This window comes from Euwallacea similis, chromosome 4, assembly GCF_039881205.1.
Source record: "Euwallacea similis isolate ESF13 chromosome 4, ESF131.1, whole genome shotgun sequence".
In the NCBI taxonomy this organism is placed as follows: Eukaryota; Metazoa; Arthropoda; class Insecta; order Coleoptera; family Curculionidae; genus Euwallacea; species Euwallacea similis.
Genome location: NC_089612.1, coordinates 5,372,814 through 5,399,262, shown reverse-complemented (window position 1 = coordinate 5,399,262; position 26,449 = coordinate 5,372,814). Strand labels below are relative to the sequence as shown.

The 26,449-nt window shown below is 35.2% G+C and overlaps 4 protein-coding genes across 11 annotated transcripts; 2 read left to right on the top strand and 2 right to left on the bottom strand.

The window, feature by feature from the left end:
• The first annotated feature begins 1,711 nt into the window (after positions 1-1,711).
• On the top strand, positions 1,712-12,522 carry LOC136408022 (arylalkylamine N-acetyltransferase 1-like). 3 transcript variants are annotated; one of them, XM_066388741.1, is made up of 5 exons: positions 1,712-1,732; positions 10,843-11,002; positions 11,055-11,192; positions 11,250-11,454; positions 12,058-12,522. In XM_066388741.1, the coding sequence occupies exons 2-5, from the start codon at positions 10,861-10,863 to the stop codon at positions 12,251-12,253; spliced, it is 681 nt and encodes a 226-aa protein (XP_066244838.1). In that variant the 5' UTR covers positions 1,712-1,732; positions 10,843-10,860; the 3' UTR covers positions 12,254-12,522. The 3 variants fall into 3 exon arrangements, with proteins under 3 accessions (XP_066244838.1, XP_066244839.1, XP_066244837.1); XM_066388742.1 differs by lacking the exon at positions 1,712-1,732 and adding an exon at positions 5,891-5,910; XM_066388740.1 differs by lacking the exon at positions 1,712-1,732 and adding an exon at positions 8,174-8,757.
• Positions 12,523-12,673: 151 nt separating this feature from the next.
• On the bottom strand, positions 12,674-15,240 carry LOC136408023 (uncharacterized). Its single transcript, XM_066388743.1, has 5 exons — positions 15,087-15,240; positions 14,885-14,978; positions 14,623-14,831; positions 12,964-13,131; positions 12,674-12,908 (listed from the first exon to the last, which is right to left on the bottom strand). The coding sequence occupies exons 1-5, from the start codon at positions 15,158-15,160 to the stop codon at positions 12,728-12,730; spliced, it is 726 nt and encodes a 241-aa protein (XP_066244840.1). The 5' UTR covers positions 15,161-15,240; the 3' UTR covers positions 12,674-12,727.
• A 1,566-nt stretch (positions 15,241-16,806) lies between these two features.
• On the top strand, positions 16,807-24,649 carry Nab2 (Nuclear polyadenosine RNA-binding 2). 5 transcript variants are annotated; one of them, XM_066389499.1, is made up of 13 exons: positions 16,807-16,926; positions 17,205-17,247; positions 17,656-18,039; positions 18,099-18,260; positions 18,313-18,438; positions 18,489-18,729; positions 18,779-18,914; positions 18,967-19,409; positions 19,617-19,778; positions 19,828-19,977; positions 20,325-20,515; positions 20,569-20,763; positions 24,520-24,649. In XM_066389499.1, exons 1-12 carry the CDS (start codon positions 16,879-16,881, stop codon positions 20,757-20,759), a joined length of 2,277 nt encoding a protein of 758 aa, XP_066245596.1. In that variant the 5' UTR covers positions 16,807-16,878; the 3' UTR covers positions 20,760-20,763; positions 24,520-24,649. The 5 variants fall into 5 exon arrangements, with proteins under 5 accessions (XP_066245596.1, XP_066245597.1, XP_066245599.1 ...); XM_066389500.1 differs by lacking the exon at positions 24,520-24,649 and having other exon boundaries at positions 18,492-18,729; positions 20,569-20,830; XM_066389502.1 differs by lacking the exon at positions 24,520-24,649 and having other exon boundaries at positions 18,791-18,914; positions 20,569-20,830.
• On the bottom strand, positions 22,948-25,660 carry LOC136408504 (protein tumorous imaginal discs, mitochondrial-like). Of its 2 annotated transcripts, none has more exons than XM_066389504.1 (8): positions 25,412-25,660; positions 25,018-25,232; positions 24,539-24,781; positions 24,345-24,486; positions 24,134-24,292; positions 23,893-24,086; positions 23,631-23,844; positions 22,948-23,255 (listed from the first exon to the last, which is right to left on the bottom strand). In XM_066389504.1, the coding sequence occupies exons 1-8, from the start codon at positions 25,563-25,565 to the stop codon at positions 23,041-23,043; spliced, it is 1,536 nt and encodes a 511-aa protein (XP_066245601.1). In that variant the 5' UTR covers positions 25,566-25,660; the 3' UTR covers positions 22,948-23,040. The 2 variants fall into 2 exon arrangements, with proteins under 2 accessions (XP_066245601.1, XP_066245602.1); XM_066389505.1 differs by lacking the exon at positions 22,948-23,255 and adding an exon at positions 23,302-23,522.
• Positions 25,661-26,449: the final 789 nt, after the last annotated feature.

Below are 26,449 nucleotides of genomic sequence, written 5' to 3'. Positions count from 1 at the left end.
CTTAAAGGGGCAAAAATAGAGCGACAGAAATGTACTAATTTGAGGATAATATTGACCGATATCACATCCCTGAGATGATGCGGTTCAATATTTCTAAGGATAAATCAACATCAACGCAAGTGCGGCATTTTGTGTGTCCTTGCGCGGTGCTGCTTGAATGAAAGATTTTCAAGAATCCCAAATTTTCAAAAATATAGGATTCTGAAGTTCCGTAACATTTCACTTAGCTACAAACTAAAAGCAAAATGCTTAGGACGTGGATATTAATCATTGCATATTTGCTGAGAATCGAAAACCCAAAGAATTATGCAAATTCTTCAACTTTTCCCTAATGCTTATGCTAGATATAATCAATAACTTTACATAAACTAATTTATAATAATTGCGATTAAGCAAAAATCAATAAATTATTCGACAATCAATGAATAGTTAGAATTATACGTAGGCAACCAGGAAAACTCCTTGAAGCTTTACAGAAATTTCTCCTCATCTCACTTCGTTTTGCGTGAGGATTAACAGATGGCGCGAAATGTATAAAGTTAGCTTAATCTGGCGCATTTCGGGTTTTAATTTAAATTTTTTGGCCATATATATTTACCGTTTCTTTATTAAATAATAGAAATTTCCCCACTTCCTAAAGTGCAAAATACGTTACTTTTTAGATTACTTATTGATCCATCGCAAGAGATCGGTAAATTTCCCTGAGTCGTCACTTAATTATAATAATGCAACCTTCAGTTTGCTACGCATTAACGCATTCCGATTTATGGTCCTTTGCTGCTAATCAATAATCTAGTTACAGACACTATGGAGCGGTAATTCGCAATAAATTAATTAATTATTTTGAGAGTGCGCAACTGATTTGATATACCGATTATCGGATCACTGATAAGCCCTGGTAACATGCAGTGCCGGATCTGGAGCATCCAGGCTATCCGGAGAAACATGCATTGAAATTATCGAAAAACTATTCTATTTTCAGAAAATTATGCTGGTTTAGTTAGGAGTTAAAGAATTCTATAGAGGTCCTCGATAATAAAGGTCGATACCCTCCACATCTGGGAGCTTTCCAGACACTTCACCCCTGCTTTCTGCATCTCCCAACAAAGTCAACAAAACCCGGAACAACTTGAAATCAGTGGTCTTTGTGTATCGTGCGTGGTCTGGAATTTCCGGGATTAACGGCTGCATTTAGGTCCAGAATGGCTGCTGGTCAGATAAGACGAGTGTTTCGCTTCTATGCCCATCAGGTCAGGAACTGTTAAATACGCTCTAAATATGCGTTAAAAATTAACTGCAATTTTCATTTATTTATTTATTTTTTAATGAAGGAAAAACTCATTTGCGAGGCATATTAATGAGCAGGAAATGGGGGTCATAAATAGAGGAACATGTTAATTTGAAAGTATGAAAAAAAACTAGGCATTTTTCTGGTAATTGTAGCAAATGTCCATGATTTTTGTGTAACAACAATTTCAAATAATGAATATGTTTAAAGTGCTTTTTAGATTATTCATTTACTCTGTATAATGCACACCTTGTAATGATACCAGTTGTGATACTTAATAGATGCAAAGAGGGCCATAATATATCGCGTGATTTATTTTAGGGTCATATTACAAGCAGGAAGTATTTAGGTGTGTTAAGGCTTCAATGTACCACTGTGCTTGGTGCTTAAGTTACCACCGATCTGTTACCTAATACAGTAGACTTTTTGAAAATATATATCTACGTAAGTAAATCATAACTTATTTTTTAAGCTTTTCGCAAGCTTTGACTTACTAATTCGCATGTTTCAATGCCATTTAGCCTATACAATTGTTTAGGCAAGACCAGATCAGTAGTATACAAAAAAATTATGGTTATTAGGAGCTTATCACTACAGTGATGACGACAACAAGAATTTATTGCCATTTCCTGCTTCAACCTTGAACGGATAGGACTAATTAAATTTTTTTTGATAAATATGGGATGATTTATCTAGAATCTGAAGACTCATCTCACTCTAAAAGATTTGCACCTTATAATACAAATTTCTCGGTCTTAATACAATTGCAAGATACTCCTTGGATTCCGTAAAAGGGATCGATCGTATTAACATACAGCAATTTAGATGTAAATCACTATAGGGCGAACGAAAATCCGAAAATCAAAGATGATAAAAAAAAATTGATGATGGTTGTCGAAAATCGAAACGTCGAATTTTAAATATGACATCACCACGTTATAAAAGAGGAGAAGTTGCAATGATGAAATGTCAATTATTCTGAATTATCTCTCCAAATAAGCTGAGGAAATGTAAAAAAAAATATTTCGGATTTTTGAAATACCTTCGAAAGCCACGGAAATTTTTCAAATTTTAATGAGGTACATGTTTAAAGCTCAAACTGCGCAATTTGCTCCGATTTAACTAGCTTCGTATCTTCGATAGTTACCGAAATCTCCGTGGTGGAGCTCTGGAATCAGCCACCCTGTATATAAAGGGTGTTTCATAATAGTATGTCAGAAATGTAAGGGGCGAATTTGTAGATAATTTTAAGGAAAAAAGTTCATATGAACACGGCTCCGTTTTCACTTCCTATAGGAAATACAGGGTAATCAAATAAAAAAATTCGTATAAATCCGTTCCGTTATTAAATATTTTAATGAAAATCGCACGAAGTAAAATATGTGTAGGAACGCATTTTTTAAGGGGAAAACGATGTTGTTAATTTCATAAGTGGCGTCCCCATCGATGTGACCCTGAACATTTTAAACGAAAAATATGATGCGCCACTGGTTTTTTTTTACGGTTAACTTTATGAAGAATATTCAAGAGACCTTTTTTCACAGAAATACCGAGCGTTCAGAGAATTATTTTTTACTTTTGCCACCGGTTTTCATCTATTTATTGCCGTGCTCAGACAAATAATAACAATTTGATTATTTTCTTAATCTGCAGCAATTTATTGGGAATCTGAAGATTCATTTCACCTTAGAGAATGCAACACAAATCTCTCGGACTTAATACAATCATAAGATAGTCCTTGACTTATATAAAAGGGACCGAGTGCATTAACATAAAAAAACCATTTAAATGTAAATTACCATAGGGCCATAAATCATTTTTCCATAAGAACAATGTCTATAATTGTTATTTACTAATACTGGCGACTGACTAATAAGTTCGCAAAAATAATGCCCTGTACACTGAAGATCTTGGGCGGAAAAATAACAATTTTGAAAGGTCTATCGTGACTGTTTAAAAATCCTTGCCCGACATACTAAACGTTAAAATCTAATCTATATCGTTTTCGCATTGAGCTCGGATTGATTTAACTGCTTTTAGTGTGTATGGTACTTACTTAGATATAACTTGTAGTAGACCACCCTAAAGAAAAAATCGACACAAGGATATGGAACAGGAGGTGCTCTCAGTGGTACCTGGTAACCAGCTAATGCAAAAGTTTTTTTTTTCTTAGAATTAACAAACGGTGAACGGATTGCTGTAATAATATATTCATGATACACATCTAATTATTATAATTATAAAATGTTTGAATGCCAGAACTAATAAGACTGCGTATGTGGTGTTTGGTCGAGGAGGCGTGGTTCCAGTAGTTGATTCATTAAAACTCTGCAGAGATAAATCGTAACGCTGCAAGTCCTATCCTATCTGTTTCACCTTGATTCAGGTATATGATAACTGCTAAGGTATCTTATTATGCGTGATAGTTCAAGTTCAGACCACAGGCAGAGATAGGACTTTATCCTGTGTATATACAGGGTGGCGTGATTTAGGCACGGCAATAGATAGATGGAATCTGATGGCACACTCTCGCGTTCGATTTTTAAAATTTTATGTTATCATCCTTGCATGGCTAACTTGGCGTGTTCACGAGATACAGGGCGATTTTGAAATTTCCCATCATTTGGAATTTAACAGACGTATACACAGGGTGTCGGTTTCTGGAGGTCAACCATGGGGATCTCGGTAAATATTGAAAATACGAGCTACATTGGGACAAAGTTGGGTCATTTGAGCTTCAGGCCTATGCCGTTTCAAAATTTTAAAAATTCTGATGACTTTCGGAGGTGCTTGAAATAAACTTTAATTTTGATTTTGATTTTTTCCTCGCCTTATTTGGTGCGATCATTCAGAATGACTCGAACTTCATTATAAGAGCTTTTCCGCTTCCAAAATTTGGCGGTACTAATTTGAGATCCGACGTTTCGACTTCCGACATCCATCATCAATTTTATTTTTCCTTATGGATACCGTCTTGGATTTTCAGATTTTTGAGCTCAACTTTTTTTCTGAATACGATAATGTATCACATGTTTGGATTTTGCTCTTGCAGTTTGGTGAAAACATAAAAAATCCTGTTTTTTTGTTTTACTAAAAATTCTATGAAAGTGTCCCAAATTTATAACATTTCGTTCATGGAATTCTTCTCCGAATACAACCCGTGCTTCAAAAATTTTAGATAATTTTCATTCACTCGTTGTATGTATAATTTCTGGTGTTCAATATACAAGGTGTTTCCTAAACAAACAGCGTGCAAGAAAATAAAGTCCTATAAACATATGTCAGGAATGGCTAAAAGAAAAAAACCCTGGTGACTTCGAAAGAGCTCTACAGCATGTCGACATTGTTCGAGACGTTTTACCGTGAAATAGAAGTTTAGAAAATGCACCATTCTCGGCTAAATTTCTATGAAAGACTAGAAAATAATTTTGAGCTGGCTGTTGTCCCTTCGGATATCGCTTTGCATATGTTCCTGAAGTAATTTTCACATTTTAATGCGAAACATAATGGACTTCTATCAGATCTCGTCTGGAAATCCGAGATGGCGCTCATTCGAAAAAGAAAATTGATGATGGTGGTCGAAAATCGAAACGTCGGGTTTGAAATATAATATCGCCACGTTATAGAAGAGGAAAAGTTGCAATGTTGATAAGGTGTCAACCATTTTGAATCACCTCGTCAAATAAACTGAAGAAAAAACAAAAACTAAAATTTCAGTTTTTTTCGAATATCTCTGAGAGCCATTAGATTTTTTTAAATCCTGCACATTCTAGAACTTCAAATTGTGCAACTTTGTGTCAATTTAAGCGACCTTGCAGAAGTTCCAGAAACGGATAATGTCGATGGATCATTTATTTTCGCCTGCACCATAAAGGTTACCAACAATAATTAAAATAAAGAATTTCAAAAACTCAAAAAACAGTATATTTTATTCTTTTTTTTAACATATAGGATGTTTCGTGGAAAAAATACAAAATTTTATATCATTATTTAAAATTCGCAATAGATAAAGAAATTTCAAGCTTTAAATTCTCAAAAGTTGCATTTATTTTATCTTCCATAATAGCAAAAATACGGTGCCACGTCCAAATAGAAAATTTTTCCAAAACGCCCTGTATAAAAAATTAATCAAGATATGTAGCTATGAAACAATGATGCAATAAATTTTGTCTGAAAATTTGAGTCTAAAAATGTGCAATTAGATTTCATTCATTTGTTGCCCTTTTGCCAATACCCAATAAATATATCGAGAAGGTGCCACCCTGTATAAAAATAGCTGTTTCAAAGATCACAAAAAGTACCAATTTAATAATTTTTTTCCTGGCAACCGATAACTATTATGTATCCATTAAGCACTAATGGTAGTTTGAATACCTTTTTAATTACCGGTGTGAAAGGCACGAGACACCTTTGGAACCCCATGGCGCTTTTGCTGGTGAAGATCCGCGGATAAGTCGAAATTATTTTAGAATACATGGTACGATTTCTATTTGTTTCTCTGATAAGCCAGTGTCTTATCACAATATTTATCAATTTCATATAAATACTAGTCGTGATGTGTATAGGCTGGTAGTTTATTAGGTGCCACTTCTCTCAGTGGCTACATCTACACATACAAAATCGTAAGTTTTGTTGTATTATTACGATTAGTGTTGTTTTTCTCATAAAAACTACCAAGGTAAAGCACTTTCATAGTTCCACTTTATTGAATATCGTAAATATAATACGTAGAAAGCACAAAGAAGCTTTCAGCAGGAGGTTTTATTTGGTGTTTTTTAGTTATTTAAACCTTGAGAGGCTGATTTTAACTAAATCTAATTGTGTGCACTTCAAAAATTGCAGATAAATCAAAGAGAATTTCAAATATTTACCAATACGTGTATATTGAGTGCTTTAAGTGCTCAATTATGCTGGTTACCTGTAAGCAGGAGCGATGATTATTTAGAACTTAATCGTAATTTCATGACGTCTAAATAACCATATATCAAGCAAAATTTCTTATTTTGTGTATCTCTGGGTGTATATTAATATACTCTAAACTTTAGATAATTCATTACTTCACTAGTGTTAGCACACAAAGTATAGCTATGGAATGATAAACTTTCCAAAACTACTGTTCAAATTTAATCATAATATTGCAACTTTACTGCTACTACCTCAAAACGATTACTCAAATTTACATATTTAGAACAGGAAAACGATCAACTTTCGTTAACCTGAAATCTTCTACGGAGAAATTGAAGATGGAGGCGAACTCTATGTAGTATTGCGAAAACTCTCATGCTCACAATTTCCTGCAGAAATGCTTTTCAGCGGATTTTTGGTCTTCGCATGGCTGAAATTTTCTCCAGGAAAATATATTTTACTCGTGTATTCATTATATTACTTCGAAAACTACAAACTACATCATGTGTGATTTTTAAGATATACGCAAAGGAACGAGTTATTTCCATAAATTTTGCAATATTTAGTAGTTAATATAACTCTGTACAGACGTGTTTTTATTCTGGAATTTGATCCAAAAATTCATAGGCATGGAGCTACAAAAGGGAGAGACTACAAGAATGACTACAAATCTCCAACTAACCAAACAGTAAAAATCTAGTCAACTTTGTAAGAAATGAGGTATTTTCTTAAAGCTTGCAGTGCTTGGTGGTTAATATACCTTTATGTACACGTGTTTTTACCCTGAAATTTGATCTAAAAACCCATAGCATGACGCTACACACAGTAGAGCTTTCAAGAACTAAAATATTCGCCTCGAGTTTCTACATTTTGCATGCAAACTTCCGTTGTGTAATTTTATTACTTACTTCATTTTCATGGTAAGTACTTCTGCATAAACGCTAAAAATTCCGAACATAAACTACTTTTCGCATAACATAAACCTTCTATTCAATTAAAGTGACTCTCCGGGGCGCCTGACACGAAGGGCGACCAAATAGGATTTTGTTTAATCGTGTAAAAATGAGAAATTGATCGTGTAAAAATGAGAAATTGATCGTGTAAAAATGAGAAATTGATCGTGTAAAAATGAGAAAAGGCGAGGTAGGTAAGTATTAACGTTCCAGAAGCATTCTGCACCTCTGGAGTCTGCTTTCTCCAGTAATCCGGTCAAATCCAAATACATTAAAAACAGGGGCAAACACCAGGCAATATGGGAAAAGTAATTACTGTTTTGCTCAAACCAAGATTATTTCAAATGTAACTATTTATCGCTTGATGTTAATGACTTGATGAATGATTATAGCATTAATTTCCCCTTCCTAGATTCCCTTAAGTAAACACACAGAGGAAAGGGGCGCGAAAGCCTCGCTTGAATACTCACTCAAACTTAACGATCGTAATACTGTAAGCTTCATGCACGCACTAATGCACCTTCTATCACACACTTATTTATCACCGTCAATTCAATATCACAACAAATCATAACTTTATTGCTCAAATTTTTATATTTGCACAAACAGCGAGGGAACAAGGAAAAAGCGCGTGTTATAAAGTGCAATGGCAGATGGAAATTCCCGGTTGCTCATAATAAAGGGCGAAGCACGCCATATTTGTTAATCTTGATCTTGTAATTCATGTCCTATAAGAAAAAAATCAGTTAATAGGGGGCGCGCAGAACGCGTCTCGGCTGCTGTGGAAGACTTTTTGACACATTGAAATACGCCGAAATGTAGCGTAGTAGGTCCTCATTGAGCTCCAGATCACCGATGCCAAAATTCGCAGCGGTTAGCGCTCAATACCGATTTCTCTGGGATCGTGCAGCTGTCTAAATTTTCCGATTTAACGGCAAACTTTAGACATAAGGCATTTTACATAAACTGGCCTTAAAGTTATCGGAAAATCCGAAAACGCCAAAAAAATTGAGGGGCTCCATTTAACATAACGAAGTTGGCAGCTACTTCCGGTACAAACGGAAGTGTCGCCATTTTGAAGCAATGTGACGTTCCCACCTTGCTTTATCATGTAATTAAAACCACGGCGCGTCAATGAAATTGCTTTTCCGCATATACGGCAATACACGCAAAGAAATTACGATTACTTCTTTCTGCAAAAGTTCTTACTTGGATCGGTCGTTAACACCTCTGTCCTCGTCCATGGCCATTACTAATTAGTTGCCCAAAACCGGGGACTAACCGAAAACTTCATAGAGAAAAAAAATGGGCAAAATCTTGCGCAGTTCAGCCGGAAAACGGCGCGTATAAAAGAATGGGGAACTGGCTTTGGACCAACAGGCGGGAAATAGCAGTGCTGGACGCCTGAAAGCGACCGAAAGAGGATACGCGTTTGTATGGTTTCGCGACATTTTACGCGTCAAAGTGACTTCAACTTCCTGCCGTGATTTAATACCTCCATTAGAACCAATTAAAGAGATTTGATTAGTGGCCGCCGCCATGGCGTTGCACATGAGGAGAAATGTCTCTTCGAGGCCCCCCATTGAGAGGTTTAAGTTCACTAGATACGAGGTAAAGTGCCTAATTATATTACCATTTCACAGCTTTAGATTGGTCATTGTAGTTGCCCTACTGCAGAGTGCAGCAGGATTTGGTAGGTACGCTTTGGGGCTAGAAACTTAGCTAGTTGGCGTTATTTTTAGTGGAGAAACTTAGATGTTATTGGCTCCTTGCCCATGCACAATGAAACAAACTTCGTCACTATCATCAGCTTGTTTATGTGCGAACTTCGCATATGAGTTCAATAAAAGTGACTTTTGAAAACAAACAGCTTGAAAAACGCTTCAAACGAGACGTTTTTTTATTTTCCAATGATTATTTGTTTAAATTTTTTCATTATACCAACAAAGCATTCATTTTGCCCGCTTATTACTAAACTGACATTCCAATTGTTGCTAAACGATACGTTATGCAAATGAAATATTGATTATAACGATTATATAATAACGACCCAAACAGTCTTCTTTGTCGAGGATCCTACATCTATTATCCGCAGGAATACCTTTCCCAATGCTCAATAATGATGCATTAATTAAATATTTAAAAGCAGCTACAAGCTAAATTCGATAGTTTATAACAATAGCACTGAGGTTGTTAGCAGATGCACATGTAAACAAGTTAGACAAATATTGTTTCATATGGAAGATGTTGTTTTCAGACATGGATAGTTTGCATGCTACACGAGTTAGGGAATACAGCGTGTCCATAAAAGGACTGTACAAAATCCTACCAGAGATTTCTGAGGCGAAAATATGACGGATTAATTCAATTTATTTTAGTCCAAAAGTGGGCCTTTTTCAAAATACAGGGCGTCAAAGTGAAAATTAAAAAAAGGAAAAAGAATTACTTCGTTTGTAACGTTGCTATCTGAACAAAATGTCGCATTGAAAGGTTTTTAGGAGCGACATATCAGAATCCCTTTACATTTGCGATGCATATTGGATTGGACGCTACCAGCGCTAAATGAACCCTAAAGAGGTATAATTTTTTTGTCACTCGGTATAAAATTTTTTATACATCACTAAATTTCTCCTACTTTTTTGATGAAAAAAATATACATATTCGAACAAATTCTTACGGGGATTGCTTCTTAAGATATTTGAAGTGTAAAGTTCGTTGTATGTCTTGAAATATAACTTGAAACATGTTTATTCGTATAGCTAGAACGCAAAAAAAAAAACAAAACATTCAGTTAATCTTTAATCCTCGTCATGTTTTTTAATCTTCATGTTTTTATTCGACTATACCCATTTTTTATTATTTATTTTGCTTGAATGAAATTGTACCTATTCTTATCTATTATTATACAAAAAAATATTTCAAGAAAGAACGCCCGTAGAGACTTGTAATAAGACACCTTTTTTCATAAAACATAGAAAAACACAAATTTAGTCATACATAAATTTTATACTGAGGGCAAAAAAGTTATGCGCCTTTAAAGAGAGTTCATGTAGTGCTGATATTGTCTTCTACAATGTGCATCGAAAATATAAACTGGTTCTGACTTCTAATCTCTAAAAACCCCCTGATGCGACCTTTTATTCAGATAGTAGCATTATAAGCGGAATAAGTAATTTTTCTCCTATTTCTTATCTTCACTTGGACGGCTCGTATTTTGAAAACCGTAAACCGAGACAAATTGGGTCAAATCATTATATTTTCGCCTCAGAAATCTGTGGTAGAATTTTATATAGACCCTTTAGAGATACCCTATATTAAGCTCGATTTGCTTAAGGCTCCTAGGTCAGCTTACTGGCAATTTTATCTAGGAGATAGTTTCCATGGAAACCGCGAAGCTCTCTAATACTCTCTCCGAGTCGATATGTTTATGAACCTTACCTTCTTGATGAAGTCGCCAGAACTTGGATCTATTGGTTCTTCAGCAAAAACACTCACTTCCTGCAGTCGTAAAGGACACGGGCTTGTAAAATTTTAAATATTTGTTTTTCATTTACATTTGACGCTCGATTTGAATACATACTACATTGAAACGCTCCGCAATTAGCTTTCATGCCACTAATCGAAATAAATAAGACCTACATACTTTGAAAAGTTCGTTAAGTATGGAAATTTCATGCATTTTGTTTGCAAATCTAGTCAATCGACGTAGAAGCGATGACACCGCCAATCACCCCAACCACCCCAGTCAGTCCAACGGAATATGAAATCCAGGAGGCCACCCCTAAGGACAGGGAAGATATTCTCAATTTCCTGAGGACGTTTTTCTTTAAAGACGAACCATTGAACAAGTATTTAGGTAAGCACTGAAATTGCACATTGCTTCAAATCCTCTAAAATCATGTTTTAAGACTTGATCAACGAAGATAATCCTAGATGCATGGACTTGGAGAAATTCGCACTAAAAGAGTTGTCAAACGGGATAAATTTGAAAGCGGTACATAACGGAAATATCATCGGGATTTGCCTGAATGCCGTGCTAAAACCCGGTAGATCATATTAATCATCAAAGCTCCACGTTGACTCACGAGAATGCCATTTTCCAGGTTACCTGCAAAACTCCGAAGACCAACAGAAAATTACCGATGAAAAGTTTTCAAAAATTGTCAGGATGCTCGATAAAGTGGGACTGGAATCGGACGTATTTCGGCGGTTTCCGGACTGCGATAAAGCTGTGACTGTGAAGATTCTCTCGGTGGATGGAAATTATAGAGGGCAGGGAATCGCCAAAGAGCTTTTGAATAAAACCAGGCAAGTGCTTTTTTTCTAGAGAGAAATAATTATGCTCGGGGAATTACTCTGCATGCAGATTTTAATTGGAAACACTTTTAAACTGGTGCATGCCCTTTGGAAAGCAGCAGCAAGGAAGAATCCTGCTGAAAAAAAAGAGAGAGCTCATTTGCAATTGAGGCGAGGGCCCGTGCAGAGGCGTGCAACACACATGCTCAAAGCCTTTTTTCTGTATATTATTCTCCATTATTTTTCGTCCATTTACTCATTAAGAGTTCCCTAATTTTCTCCTCAAAAACAATAAAAAAAAGGTTTCCACATAGTGCAGCACCCCTTGTAATATATCTATATGACTCTCCGCGCCTATGCTTTCTCCTTGAGCAATGGAGCGCCTCTCCCGTCTACTCAATCCACGTGTTGAAAAAGCGCCGAGACGCAGCGTAAGGAGCGGGAGTAACCTTGAACTACTAAAATTCAATTTTCGTATAATAAAGTCATTTATCTCTGGAGAAAGAGCTTTTGTTGTTGGGGCATGTTTCGTCCCCAGGCCGTGTCGCGGGAATCTGGAAAATTAATTAACCGGACCTGACATTACATTGCTTTTACAAAGAAGTCTCGTTGCAGAGAAATTGCCAAAGAGCTCGGGGCTGGCTTCGTAACAGTGGACTGCTCTAGCCACTTCACAGCTTTAGCCTTAAAGAAGCTGGGATTCGAGCTTCACTATACTCTTAAATATGCAGATCACCAGGAAAATGGGACACCGGTTTTCAAGCCTGAATATCCGCATGTGGCTTGCACAGTGTATGTGCAAAAAGTTTAAGTGTACAATGAATATCTTGTAGCAAACTCGGTTGGTTGTCGAATCCACTCCTTTGGTAACATTCATTAGGTTGAATGAAAATGATTTGCTCAGCTCTAATGTAAACGCTTTAATTCCTACAGTAATTTTAAATTTAAAATAATACCTGATTTAGAAAACATTCCAGTTTTCCCATTAATAGACCTTTCGTCACAGAGGGTATAAATATTAATATTTAATGTTGGATGTGAATGATGTGATAAACATTTAATATAGGTAAGTTTATGGGTCGTTATAATTTTTCTACACCAAGATAATTTCCTAGAATATCGCTTTAGTAGTGATCCGGCCTATACCAAAGCTGAGGATAAGCTCAAAAAATATAGGGCACGATAATAGTCCCATGATGATATTTATAGGACAATTACCTGTGTAAAGCAATTTATAACAAATAATAATCAATTTATTTAATAAACTTATATACATCGTACTAGCCTATTCCCATTCAGTAGCTTTTGCTGCTCTAATCCTTTCCATCTCCTCAAATTGTTGTCGATGAATTTCAATTTGGGCTTGGTTACTAGTTCTGTTGGCTCGATGTTTAATTTCATTCAACACTCTTTGAGCTTCCATTGATTTTTCATTCATAATAATTTGTTGCCTAATAAAAGTGTGCCTAGAAAATTCATATAGCAGTACAAGCCCTAAAACAGTGACTTATACTAAGTTACCTTATAATTATCATTTGAATGGAAAAAGCAATACCAGCAACAAGTACAATGAAAAGTGCCACTCTCCCATTGGACTGTTTTTTCAGTCCCTTGATTCCATAGTAAGGTCTAGTGGGATCGTCTTTTGACTTATCTCGGTTGTGATAAAATGACGGGTCATCCCAAGGACTAAAATGAGAAATATCACAAAATAATAAGAATCAGAGCACTGTCATCAAACAGCCACATCTTATTTAAGATAGAACCCACAAGCATAAAAAATGAGCATTTCGCATTAAGGTGAGCCAAACCGACCATTAACTGAAGACCTGTGGAAAAGGTAAATAAGCGGAGGACTCATGGGCTTAACCAAAACTTATAGTAAAACATCACTCTGGTGAAACATCATAAAATAGTCCGTATGTTTTTGACAAAGGTAGAATAGTAAAAAAATGCCGAGCATTGGAAGGCTTTTCTACTGCCAAACACAAATGCAAACGGGCCCCTAGGGCCTCGCAAAAAGAGAGCTGTAAAAAGTTCTGTACTGTGTAAGACGCCTACAGTATCGCGTACCTGGAAAGTCTTATTTAAGAACTCTAGTGCTGGAATCAAAGCATTTACTCATCTACGTCCACTGCTAGTGAAAGCTGGAGCTTGCGCTCCAGGTACAACTTCCAGATTTGCAACGTAAAAACACCCACTAGCAGTGACGCATACTCTCATTTCACTCACTTCTCATCATTTCAATTAAAGTTATCTAAACCTATAAAGCTCATAAGTTTCTTACTGAGGATTTTAGAGAGGGTGATTAACCGGCACTGAAAGAGGGATAACTAGACAAAAATTGTTAAAAATCGGCAATAACTCAAGTGAGGAGATTACTTCTTGATATGTTGACGACTGCAACCGATATGTGTACGAATACCTTCTGCTTAGCAATATCGTTTTGTATTTCTGCCATATCGTCGGGAAACTGTCCCTCCACTCGAGTAGTCCCTAACACTTAAAAATTTATGAAATGACGGTTTTTAAGTACGATGTAGTGAGTTCAATTGAATATACAAACATGGGGGAGGGCTATCAAAGTCGATTTTAGAACGTAAAGGTGCCGTGGAAACTCCAGAGAAAAGAAAAAAATTCACAACCTTTGGATTTTGGCTCCCTTGTGTCCTAGATAAGTAGATCTTTTCGAAACATTACACCTTAGAATAGTGCTCCAAAGGTCTGAACTGATCGAAACTGAGAGAATATACTAAAATTAATGATCAAGTGTATGTTCCCAAACCACCAAACAACTGTCAGTGCCACGTGGCAGGCTAACAAACATATAGTCAGAGCAAATGCCAAGCAGGCATGGCTTCTGGAATAATATAAGTGATAGCTGACCTACTGACTGTTATCATTTCTAATGACATGAAAGTTTGATGGGCGTTATTGAGACCTCAGATATACAGAGGCTAGCACAATGTCCCAATTTTATGCATCGCAATATGCAGCACTTGAGACAATCAATTCTACTGCTCAACAAGATCAAGGAGTTATACTACTCCAATGAATTCTGAGTCTTGTTAAGGTAACAGCCCCAACATTGTGGCCTATGCATGATAAAGGCACTGTTACACATCCCACGTTTCTCTCATTCATTCATGAAAGTAACTAAAATATTGAGTTAAACCTCACTTTCCTCCATGCCATCTTTGGTAAGCATTATATTTGGCCCCAAAGGGATAATGTGAGCTAGAGCTTTCATATCTTACACCAGTCCCTGGATTAGTTAAGTCTAAATCATAATTAGCACGAGACTCTCGTTTACACAAAACATTGTATGCTTCCTGCACTTTCAGAAACTCCTTGTGAGCTCCTGGGCTTTTATTCACATCAGGATGGTACTATAAAAAAAACATAGTTTTTTGTGGACTGTTCTGAAGATGGATCTTTATACCTCCTTTGAAAGTTTAATAAATGAATCTCTAATTTCCTTTTGCGAGCAGCTTCTTTGCAGTTTCAGGGTTTCATAATGACTTTTTAAGTTGCAACTTAAATATAAAATAAGATATATTTTACAAAGAAATAAGCAGAAATTTATTTAAATAGTCTAAAGTGGACTTCCCTTTACAAGAAAGACCCACGTTTGCGACTCCTACCTTGAGTTATGAAATAGTTTTGACAAGGTTAAATGTGCTTGTTTGAAGACAAAATAACTGGAATTGTGATTCATGCCCAAACTACATGAAATCACTCAGAATTGAACAATTTTTTAGTGAAAATATGAATTAAAATGTTTACATAATGTAGCTGAAATTGACGTCTCGTGGAAATCAAGGTCGATGCGATGAACCGTCTATCAAATCGTCATCAGCTGATTGTCAGGAGGAAAAACAAACCCATTTTTACATTCATTTTTAACGTTATTATTATCTAAATTCTTATTTGGGCCAAATTTAACAATAAATTTAAATATAGCAAGATGCCTAAAACATTCCTGCATATGTGAGTTACTCTTAATGGAAAATTACCACGTTTAAGGAGCCTTTCAAAGTGTTGCAGTTGATTTTTGGATAATAACATTGATTGTGATTATTGTGCGTTCTATGATCAAATATGTTAAGCGTACTTTAGAATACTATTTAGGTACTGTAGAATAATATTTAGGTTTATAAATAAATCAGTACAGTGGATAAACTGGACGAGTCTAACAAAGGAATTAGCTAATGTAATACGAGTTTCAAAGGCCTTACATGCTGAAACCAAAACTAGTTCTATAAATATGTACCTATTCCAGATACCTTATAACAATAAGGTTGATTTTCAAATGGATGAGATTAAATAAATCTACAGTGATTGATGCCACAATGCTGTGATTTTAATTTCTGCAAGAATTTCTATATTTTTAGTTAACTTTTGCCAGTGTAATAGTTAAATGGAAAGAGTAGTGATGTAGAAAATGCACGATATACTTACAAAAACCAGATTCTATCTATTGATAAGCAAACTTTATTTCCTAAATGCATAATCATTCGTTTAATAAAATCCACAATTCAAATAAGTAGTAGAACACACAAGTTTTACGCACTAAACTAGCAAGGGATATCATTATGAACCACAATTGTAATAAGATTATGGATTATGAGGTAATGTTTGTCTCATCTGCACTCAACAATTCGAATTTTTTATTGGCAGGTCAGTGGTTGTGCATTAACTACCATCTCTTGTGTGAAGACATGTTTGAAAATTTGCCACTTCTTTGTTTCCTTATAAGTTTCAGTAATTGGGAAATGTTCCTTCACAATGTGTGAAGTTTTATAGACTCCTGGTTATGAAATATTGCAAAAATACAGCAATGTAATATTTTTGTTGAAATAAATGGAACATGCCGCATTAAATAGCTACCTATAACTTAAATATGTTATTGCATCCATTTACTTTCATTCTTTGCGATCGTGTTATTTAAAAATTTGCCAGGTTACGCGTCTCAAATGTATACCGCTTTTTATAGGCTCATTCCTGTTATTTTTTTTCAACGAAAGTCCAATAAACTATGAATTCTTAACAAAAATCAATAATATAGTGATGAGATATTTGGGTTCTTGTACAAATAGTAACTTTAGGTTATGTTGCTCTTCCGGGCATGCCAAATACTAACCTATGACACCCATCACGTGCAGGAGATCAATTACGTCACTATAAATATAACCTTACAAATATAAATATGAGGTTTAGTCTTATTACTGTATAATCTTTCATTTTTTAATAAATCTGTCCTTGTTGTACCAAGAAGATTCAATAAAGAAGCACTGCGTCCAGGGCTAAGTGGAATATCCTTGCCTGATAAGTCAGCTTTGACGTTGTCAATTGTAATTCTCAATTAATTAAAAACAAAACACTAATTTCTGGACAGAAAAAAATAATTTTATTCCTTAGGAGTGCTCTTCTTGTATGCCCAACATGGATAGTATTGGGGCTGAAGTAGGGCAGAAAATGAGGGTAGGTTTGTTTAAGCTAGATCTTTCTTACCTTACCACAATTTTCAATATATTTTCTAAAGTTAAGTTTATATTACACATAACACAGTGTAGAGCATAAAAGGTTGGGTTTATAGTTATATCTACCTATTAGAGCTTATACACCACATATTATCTACATAATAAAGGAAAAAGAAAATGTATATATTTTTAACTTTCGATGTTATTCTTATGGATTATGTGTTGTGTCCTGCATTATATAAATTTGGCATTCAATTTAAAATTTTTTAACCCTTGCAGAGTGCCATTAAGGCCAAGTTGACGGAATTGGAATGCTATGTTGGTAAGTAGATGTATTAGTTAATGTTTTAATGTCCAAACACAACTTTACCGCTTTGAGGGCCATCTCATATATATTTGTATAACGCTACTACAGGTTCCCAGAAAGCCCTGTTATGTATATATAATGGTGACAGGTATAGTTTTCTAGTTAAATGTGCCATAGTATGTAATATGTGTTTCAGCTAATGTACTTTAAATGAGAATGTAGTCTCTTGGCACACTAGAAGATACCCTTTTCCAAAGGGTCATGTCACCCATATATGGCTGATAAAATAAAAATCAAATTTAACAATAAAAATTTCAATTCAAAATACATTAAGATATATAGTATGTCTGAAAAAACTACTGTAATCTGCCAGGAAATTTCGATATCAGCTCTATATACAAAGCTTTAAACCTTAAATTTTAGATGATGAACTCCCAGATTACATTATGGTGATGGTAGCTAACCGAAGGACCAAATCACAGATGAATGAGGATTTGAATCTGTTTTTGTCAACAAAAACTTCCACTTTTGTTAACTGGTTACACATTGTACTAAAAAAGCTGAAAGAAGTGACTGTTACGAATCCTGATATATATAAGAAAGCCATCAAGAGAAAGAATAATGAATTGCCAGATGATAAGGGCAGTTTGAAACTGAAGAGGGAAAAGTCTCATAAGAAAGTAAAGAAGGAGTCTGGTAATAGTGAAGAAAGTAATTCATTGACTGATAATCTTCCTCTTGTTAATAACCTAGCTGCAACTAGGAAAATTACTGTTGATAGGGAAAATCCTTCAAATGTACCTATTGGTAAAACACTGAAGCAAAAAATTTTTAAAAATCTTAAGGCTAAAACAATTTTATTTTAGAAGATAATTTTGATATTCCTTTACTCTCAGAGGTTGCAGACAGTGTAAATGAGCAAGAGCTTCAGGATATTGAGAAAAAAATTAGGAATGTTAAAAGCCGCCTTGGACTTTTGGTTGAGAGTGATGAAGAGGACAGCAATGTTGAAGTGAAATTAGAAAATGGTAAATTAACTATGAGTTTTTAGCTTTAATAAGCATTCTTGTGGTGTTTTAGTAAATGAAGCAAACAAACTTTCTAATGAAAGATTCATAAGAGTTTTGGAAGATGAGATTTTGAATGAGGCAAATGCAAGAGAGTCTGATAAAAATGAATATGTCTCTTATACACCAGAAAGAGAAAGTAAGTTGAAAGTTTAATTTTCATTAGTCATTATTAACAGACAAGTATAGTAGGTCCAAAACCTAAACACAAAAGAATCACCTTTGAAAATAACATAAAACCTTCAGAGAAGCCAAGATTTGATAGAGATAATAGGGAAAGATCTACAGAAAAAGATAGACTGAGGAAGAGGTCTCCTATTGGACAAGATCAAAATAAACGACGTTCTATTTTGGATCGTTTGGGTAAACATTTGACTAACACTGAGAGGTCGCGGTCAAGATACAGGCACCCAGGCGATAGATTTGGCAGGTAGATATTGTGTAAGTGTTCTTGTAAGATGTCTTTACATTGATCATAGAAGTTTGACCAGGGAGAGGGAACAATCTGAGAGATATAGCAGATTGGGAGAAAGAAATATCAGCCATATTAGAGACAGGAGTCCTTTGGACATTAATGATAGAGCTTTTGACAGAGATAAAGATGCAAAAAAGGAGGTAATGATAATAAACTTAATAGCATTAACTCTTATATAATAATATATTTAAGAGTATTTTGAACCGATTGGGAGTTCAGTCAAAAGTGGCTGTAGTGAAAAAACCACCTCCCACCCACAAAAGCGATGAAGAGGAGCAAAAATTGGTGGTGAGAGACGTGCAGAGCGCCATAAAAATCAAACCTCGCGTCATACCAAGTTATGTGGTGCAACCTAATAAAACCTTGCTTTTAAAGGCTGTAGCTGATGCCCAACGAAGTGTGGCACAAACTCCAAAAGTTGGAAAAGACCCAGAATTACTGCTCAATAATTCCTCCAACAAAAAAACAGCTAAATTAAATAGAAAATTGCCAAGATTTGTGAATAATAAATTTCAAGAAATTGTGAGACAATCTTCTAATCACGTCAGGAGTAGGCTGCAACTGTGCAGTGACGAGTATGACAGCAACGGGGAATATATTCCACAAATGGTGAAGACTGCAAACAAAGCTGCCAGGTAGGCTTATAAATTCTATATAAATTTTAATTTTTGTTGTAGTTCTTAAGGTTAGTTAGAATATTGAAGTGAGCAAATTAATGACAATTTTGTGAACAATTGAAGTCTGGTAGCTTTGGAAATTACCTTAATTTTATATAACTTTCAAAACTCCTTTAAAAACCGTTTGGGCCGTCCTATATATTGACGATGATGTGTTATTTGTAGAGATGTTCCTAATTACGTACCCTCCTCAAAGGGTAAAAGTAATAACGAGACAGAAGCAAAAGAGAACAGCTCCGATACGCGCGAAGACAAACAACAATTTATTATTACGTTAGATGGCGCAGATAAGCTCGGATTTCAAAGGGCATTGCCAAGTACATCCAGGTACAGTATTTATAACTTAGTAAATGATTGTACTTAATTTAAATTTCAGACCCGACAATGATGCAAAGAAACGCGGTCCGTCTCCGATAATTTTCGATAAAACAGAGAAAACAGGACCGAAGAAAACAAGCTCTAGACGAGATATTCCTGATAAATTGCCTATTGTACGAGCGCCTCTGTCTATTAAAAACAAAGAGAGGTACTTAATCCATTTTTGGAAAATTTATTATAAATTGGCATGATTTTTGTTAAAATCGTAAAAATAGTCGTTTTTTTTTTCAAAAGACTTTTGTTTTGAACAAGGTTAATTTAAAACTTGAAGATTAAGTCTCAAATCACTAAAACTTAAAATCTTTCTATTTTCTGTCCGAGCTTTAATGAAGGGTGAATTTAAAACTCCGTTTTAACTGAGAAAATGTAATTTCACCGATTCAACAACCCTTACTTCTGAATAAAAGGAAAAATGAATGATACGTTTCAAACATATAGATTATAATTAGATTGCAAGTTGTAATTTAATTTTGTTATGAAATGTTGTTTTTTTAGATGTAAATATTGGCCCACGTGTAGGCATGGCGATAAATGTGAATTTGTGCATCCCGTGGAGAGCTGTCAGATGTTTCCGCAGTGCAACTATGGAGACAAATGCCTGTTTTTGCATCCAAACTGCAAATTCGGCCATTCCTGCACTAAAAGGGACTGCGTTTATGATCACGTTACCAAGTCTGTCATTTCTGGCAAGTTTATTTATATATACTATGAATTTTTTTCTTAATCTCTTAACTTTTAGGTCCCAAAATTTCGATATCGGCAGCAGGGCAAACCTGCAAGTTCTACCCCAATTGTGCTAGCTTGAGTTGTCAATTTTATCACCCCAAACTTTGCAAGTATGGACAGTTTTGCAAAAATATGGGGACTTGTACTTTTTCGCATGTGGAGGCGATTAAAGGGAAGAGTTTAAGTTGTTGGACCGCTAAATAATAAGGTACCCATAAAGGTTTTCTAACCATTTTAGATTATTGCTTTGTGAATAAAATTGATTTCAAGTGTTATTGCGCCCTCCGCCTTTCTCCTAAAATACTGTTATGCGGTGTTGGATTGTGAAGGACACTGCTAGAGGTGTGGTTTTAATGGTAAAATATTTTTAATAAAGCAGAACTAGACTTTTTCTTAAATTTCATACAAGCTTAAACATTTCGCCCAATAACGGGTAATACAATGAATGAAATAAAACCTGTTTGATTTCGATATAACACTTAATTCCTGAAAAAAATTAAATATTAATTCTTGAAAAAATCTTCAAAATGGTTATAGTTTCGAAATTCATTTTGACTTAAAGCAAAGGTGTACACAGTTGAGACCTGAAACATAAAAAAAAGTATTTATTAATTCCTGAGGAAAGTTTTAAACATTTTTGAAACAGCTCAAATTGTGATATCATTCTTCGGTTACATCTGAAGATGGTGCTGAGTACCTTTCAAATGAGTCAAAATTGGAAATAATTTCGATTTTGGATTAAAATTCTAATCACGTCTTTTTCATTGACCTGACTTAATTATAAACTACAAGAAACAACAACCAGAACTCACCCCCGAGCACCAAAAGCGTGAGCCAGAATCATGTCATCGACATCTATTTTCACTTATAAAATGACAATTAAACGCCTCCCACTTTCATGTACTAAGTCATGGAAATACTAATGTGTATCTCACTAGTCTTTAGAACAAAAGAAAACCCGATTATCCCGATTATTACTGCAGCGCGCATTACGAACGTCTTGTATATCATCGCGCTAACATTCGAGTGAATCATCTACGAAGTAATATCAGTACGACCTGCCTTTTGTATAGGTACAGCTGATCGCCCCTAGAAACGATACATGCGATGTTTCCAGATTTAGTAAAATAGGAGAAAAGTTGCGAATTCGACGCAGCACTTTCATTGGCATTCATATGTCCATTTCCCTTACAGAATTCATTTACTAGAAGCTTGACAACCTTGCCAGCTATAGAATAATGTTCCATTTTAAAAGACCAAAAATGAATTTACAATACATTCAACTCCAAGCAACAACAACCATAGTAAACATTATCGGTATGTGTGGAGTATTTATTTAATTGTTGCATCCGAAACGCGGAAGACATTTTTTTAACATTGTTTTCACAACAATGATGAATTTCAAAGTATCATAAAAAAAATTTATGTTGAGAAATTATATGCCTGGGGAATATTTTATAAGAGATAAAAAAATTTCAAATTAAAGTTAGCTTATGGCAGAGAAAAAAAAATTAAGTCGTTCGTACAGGTGGTAACAAAAATACAAACTTTTATTTACGAACCACGGGCCATTTTTAATATTTCCACGTATTAAAAAATATTTCCCTTACGTCAAAACACTCCAATTTATATAGTAACTCTTAATTGCAAAATTAGTGAAAGTCGACAAAAACGTTTAGTAATTATTTCGAAAAAAACGATATTAATTTGAGAACTTTGGCGCGTTGTAGCGGTAAAACGAAGCCACTTTGAACATATGTATAGGTAAGTTTTCCTAGAAGCCTTACTTTTGGTTTAGAAGTTTTTGATCAAGCGTTATGCAGTTATTTCAGCTCTGTATAGCTATCTTGAGAAGTCTAAGAAATAAAATAAATGGTTAAATGGAAAAAGTTAAAGGGAATTTAATGGTCAGTTTATTTTGTTGCCAAATCACCCAAAATGCATTTGGAATAGCATGGTAATACATTAAAACGGCGATTTGGTAAATCTACATAATTTGCTCAACTCATTCAATTTAAGAAAACCGTCCCTCGCATTAATTTGGTGTCAAACTTATTGATACTATGTGAACTATGTTAGCAATCGGACTTCGCAATCCTAACAATTTATAAAACGTTACCGGTGTTGGTGTCACCGTTTAAGATACTACGTTTAACTTTCTCCGTACGTTCTGCCCAGGTGTCTGTAACGTAGTCGTAAAAAATTTCACATAACCAATCAGTTTATAAATTTAATATTACGTAATAGTTGAATTAACATCTGGGTGTGCAAACTAATACAACGGTAATATAGTTTTTAAATCTAGTTTTAAAGATAACTTACGGAGAATAAATACTACTGTTATTTCTTGATTATTCCCTTATTTATTAACAAAAAAAAACTAAAAATAAACAACAAATATTGTTTATGATTTTACGAATCTACAACCTTTAACCTATAAGCGCGCAAAGTAGATCTATTAGTGTATTATAAAAATTTATTACTATCAATTAGTTTTTTGAATTTTTTCACTTTCTACATCACTTTGCTCCTCACTCTTCACAGTTGCCTTATTTCTACTTCTCACTTTTTTCTCCCTATTATCATCGTTAGTGTTTAATTTAGTTTTAGCAGGCAGCTGTTCCTTGGCCTTACCTTCCAGTGCTAACCTTATCGTATCTAGAAGGTCTTGATTTTCGCTCGAACTACACATTTTAGTACCTGAAATTCATTAGAATTCACATTGCAGCAGAAAATAACTCAAATGTTTCAATTTCATTTATTTACATAATAACATAACTTAGTTTGTATTATATTGTATCACAAAAAGGGACAAAATAATTACAGTTTTCGCCTTAATAGAATGTATTTACTAAGAGAATTACTCGCGTCAACCGAATATTGCGTTTTTAATTTTCTTCAAAAGACCCTCCTTTTCCTGCTTTTCTTCTACGCCCGCATATGGCATTTCGTCTGGTCGTTCAGTCCCTGTCAAGAAAGAAATTATTTTCAGCGATACTGAAACAAGGGACTGGTAGACCAGACAAATCCATACGTAACAATTTACACAAGGAAAACCCTGTTTTATTTACTTACCGTCGGTTTTATAAGTGACTCCGAAGATTTGCCCTGGTGTATCATCTTCCAGTTCCGCATAGGCCTGTATTAAAGCTTTCTGCTTGTCACTTAGCTGCTTTGCAACCTTAATTTTCAAGTTTACATAATGATCTCCATTACCAAAACCATTGACTTTTTTCATTCCTTTGCCCGAGAGCCTAATCCTGGTATGTGATGATGTCCCAGGTTTGATCTATTTACAAAATACAATAACTAGAAAACGACTTGCCTACAATCTTACCTGCAACACATGATCTTCATATAATCCTTGTATTCTGATTGTTCCTCCCAATAAGGCCTGAGATACAGATATGTCTGCTTCAGTGTGGACGTCAGGGCCATCTCTTTTAAAGTAATTAGATTTGTCTACTCTGAACGTAACAAACATCTCCTTGTTTCCAACGGACATCCGGACAGTTTGACCATCTTCAATGCCTGTAGAGATCTGTGAAATATATGAGAATAACATAAAGAATGATTACCTGCTGGGACTGGTACAGTAACAGTTTTCCTCTGCACTGTAGATCCTTTTCCTTCACATTCTGTACATTTGTGCTGGATATACATTCTAGTTCCTTGGCAATATCTGCATGTAGACCTCATTATGAACGGGCCTGTTGTAATGCTTTCCATGCCAGTCCCTAAATCACTTAAAATTGGTCTTAAGGCCTTGTTGGTGATTTTAAAAATTACCATTGCAATAAGCACATTTGGTAGCACTGGTACCAAGCTCACAACGCGATCCTTTGCACTTGGGGCAATAATCAACAACATTTATGGTAACATCTTTATTTGTGCCCCTAGCCGCTTGACTAAAGGTAACCCTTAAAACTACCTGCAATGTTCTGGTTTTATATTAAATTTTCAGACAAATATTGAAATGGTACCTCCTGTGCCTCTCCAAAACCATAACTGCTCTCTGCATAATCATCAAAAGGGGATTTGGAGAATCCAGCATTTCCAAATATTTTCCTAAACAATTCCTCAGGGTCAATTGTAGACTGATATTCCCAATGCTGACTGAAACCTTGAGGACCATGTGCTTTGCCAGTGCTCCCCATCCCTCCAGGATGGCTTGCTGCCGAGCCCCATGTATCATATTGTTTACGTTTTGCGTCATCCCCAAGAATCTACGTTATTAAATAAATAATAAATATACAGTATAACTTCTTTATACTGAACATGCTCTAATCTTAACCTTCAGTACCAAAGCTAGTCAAAATTGCTTTTTGAATGCTATCAAACTGACATTTTTTTTACTTGCTTTTGTAAATAAAATTATTTTCCAATCTGAATCACCCAATAAGGCAATTATTGCTTTGGATTAACGACGTTGTACTGTAAATAGTAAATTCTTATAACATACTTCATAAGCTTCTGAAGCTTCTTGAAATTTCTTTTGAGCCTGTGGGTCGTCTTTATTGACATCAGGGTGGTATTTTTTGGCTAGTTTATAATATGCTTTTTTAATCTCTGCCGAGGACGCATTACGACCAACTCCTAACAGTTCATAATAGTCCTGTTTCGCAGCATTGAAGGGAGTCGTACTGTGAAAATTTCTTTTTGAAAAATCTTTATTATCTGAAAACAAGACCCTTCTGTTAAAACGATGTAATAATGGAAAGAACTGCTTAGGCAAAGTAAGAATTTTAATTGAGGTTATGAAAACTGCTGAAGATCCTCAAGAGCCCACATTAGGAGTGGGACATTTGTTGTAGCATAGCAAAGCCTTTACGTAATAGAAGCGCTAAAAAACTCACAGTTATGTATATGATTTACGACGTTCTTCGTGGTGAACACATTTACGTTTCGGCACTGATGGAGAAACCTGACTTTCTTGGGGACCTGGGGGACGATGCAAATGTAAATCTGGCGCGACCCTAACAACCCGACAATATTTCGGCAAGTTGCCATTTCCGCACTTTCAGAAAATAAAAGCGAAATTTGCAATCGCAAACCGGAAGAAACTCAAAGGTTACAAATTTTGTATCCCTTGATCCAGGCTGCCATTATTGAATTGATAAGGTTGACTTTGAGTTAGAAATGAGCGATGTTTTTATACCGGTGACTTACAGAGTCACCGGTATCTCCAGTGATTTACAGAGTCACTGGTATCTTCAGTGACTTACAGAGTCACCGGTATCTCCAGTGACATAATTTCTGTAATCCCTCACTGTTTTACAGAACCTTGCTAAACGCGACATTTGGTTTTGACATGTAACCGGTATCGTGCCAAGTTTGTCACATGAGGAGAGAGGTAGAGTCTGCAAGACTTAAAAAAATTTTTGGAGCTTACAGGACTCCAAGATACAAGTTTGGTTAAATCGAGGCAAAGCAGCTCCGTTTTAAAATTGAAGAATATGCCATTTTTTAGATTTGAGACATTCCAATGGCTTTCGGGAAAAACTTTTCTCAGCTTATGTGGTGAGATAATTTAGAATGATTTCTAGTTCAGTATTGCAACTTCTCTTTCTCTACAACATAGCGATGTTATATTTGCAACCCGACGTTTCGACTTTCGACAACCATCATCAACTTTGTTTTTTCTTACGGGCGCCATTTTTGGTTTATACATTTTTTAATCCAGCTTTTTTTTATTGCGATAATGCATCACAAGTTACAGTTTAGTTTTGCAGTGCGGTGGAAACACAGAAAATTCCGTTTTTGTTATTTCTTGTTATATGCATGTAGTATGTCAGATATTTCGCGTTCCAACACACGTGGAAGATTCGAATACGATAACTCGTTAAATAGCGCTATTGTCGAAATTAATAATTTCAATGAAAAATTTCAAAATA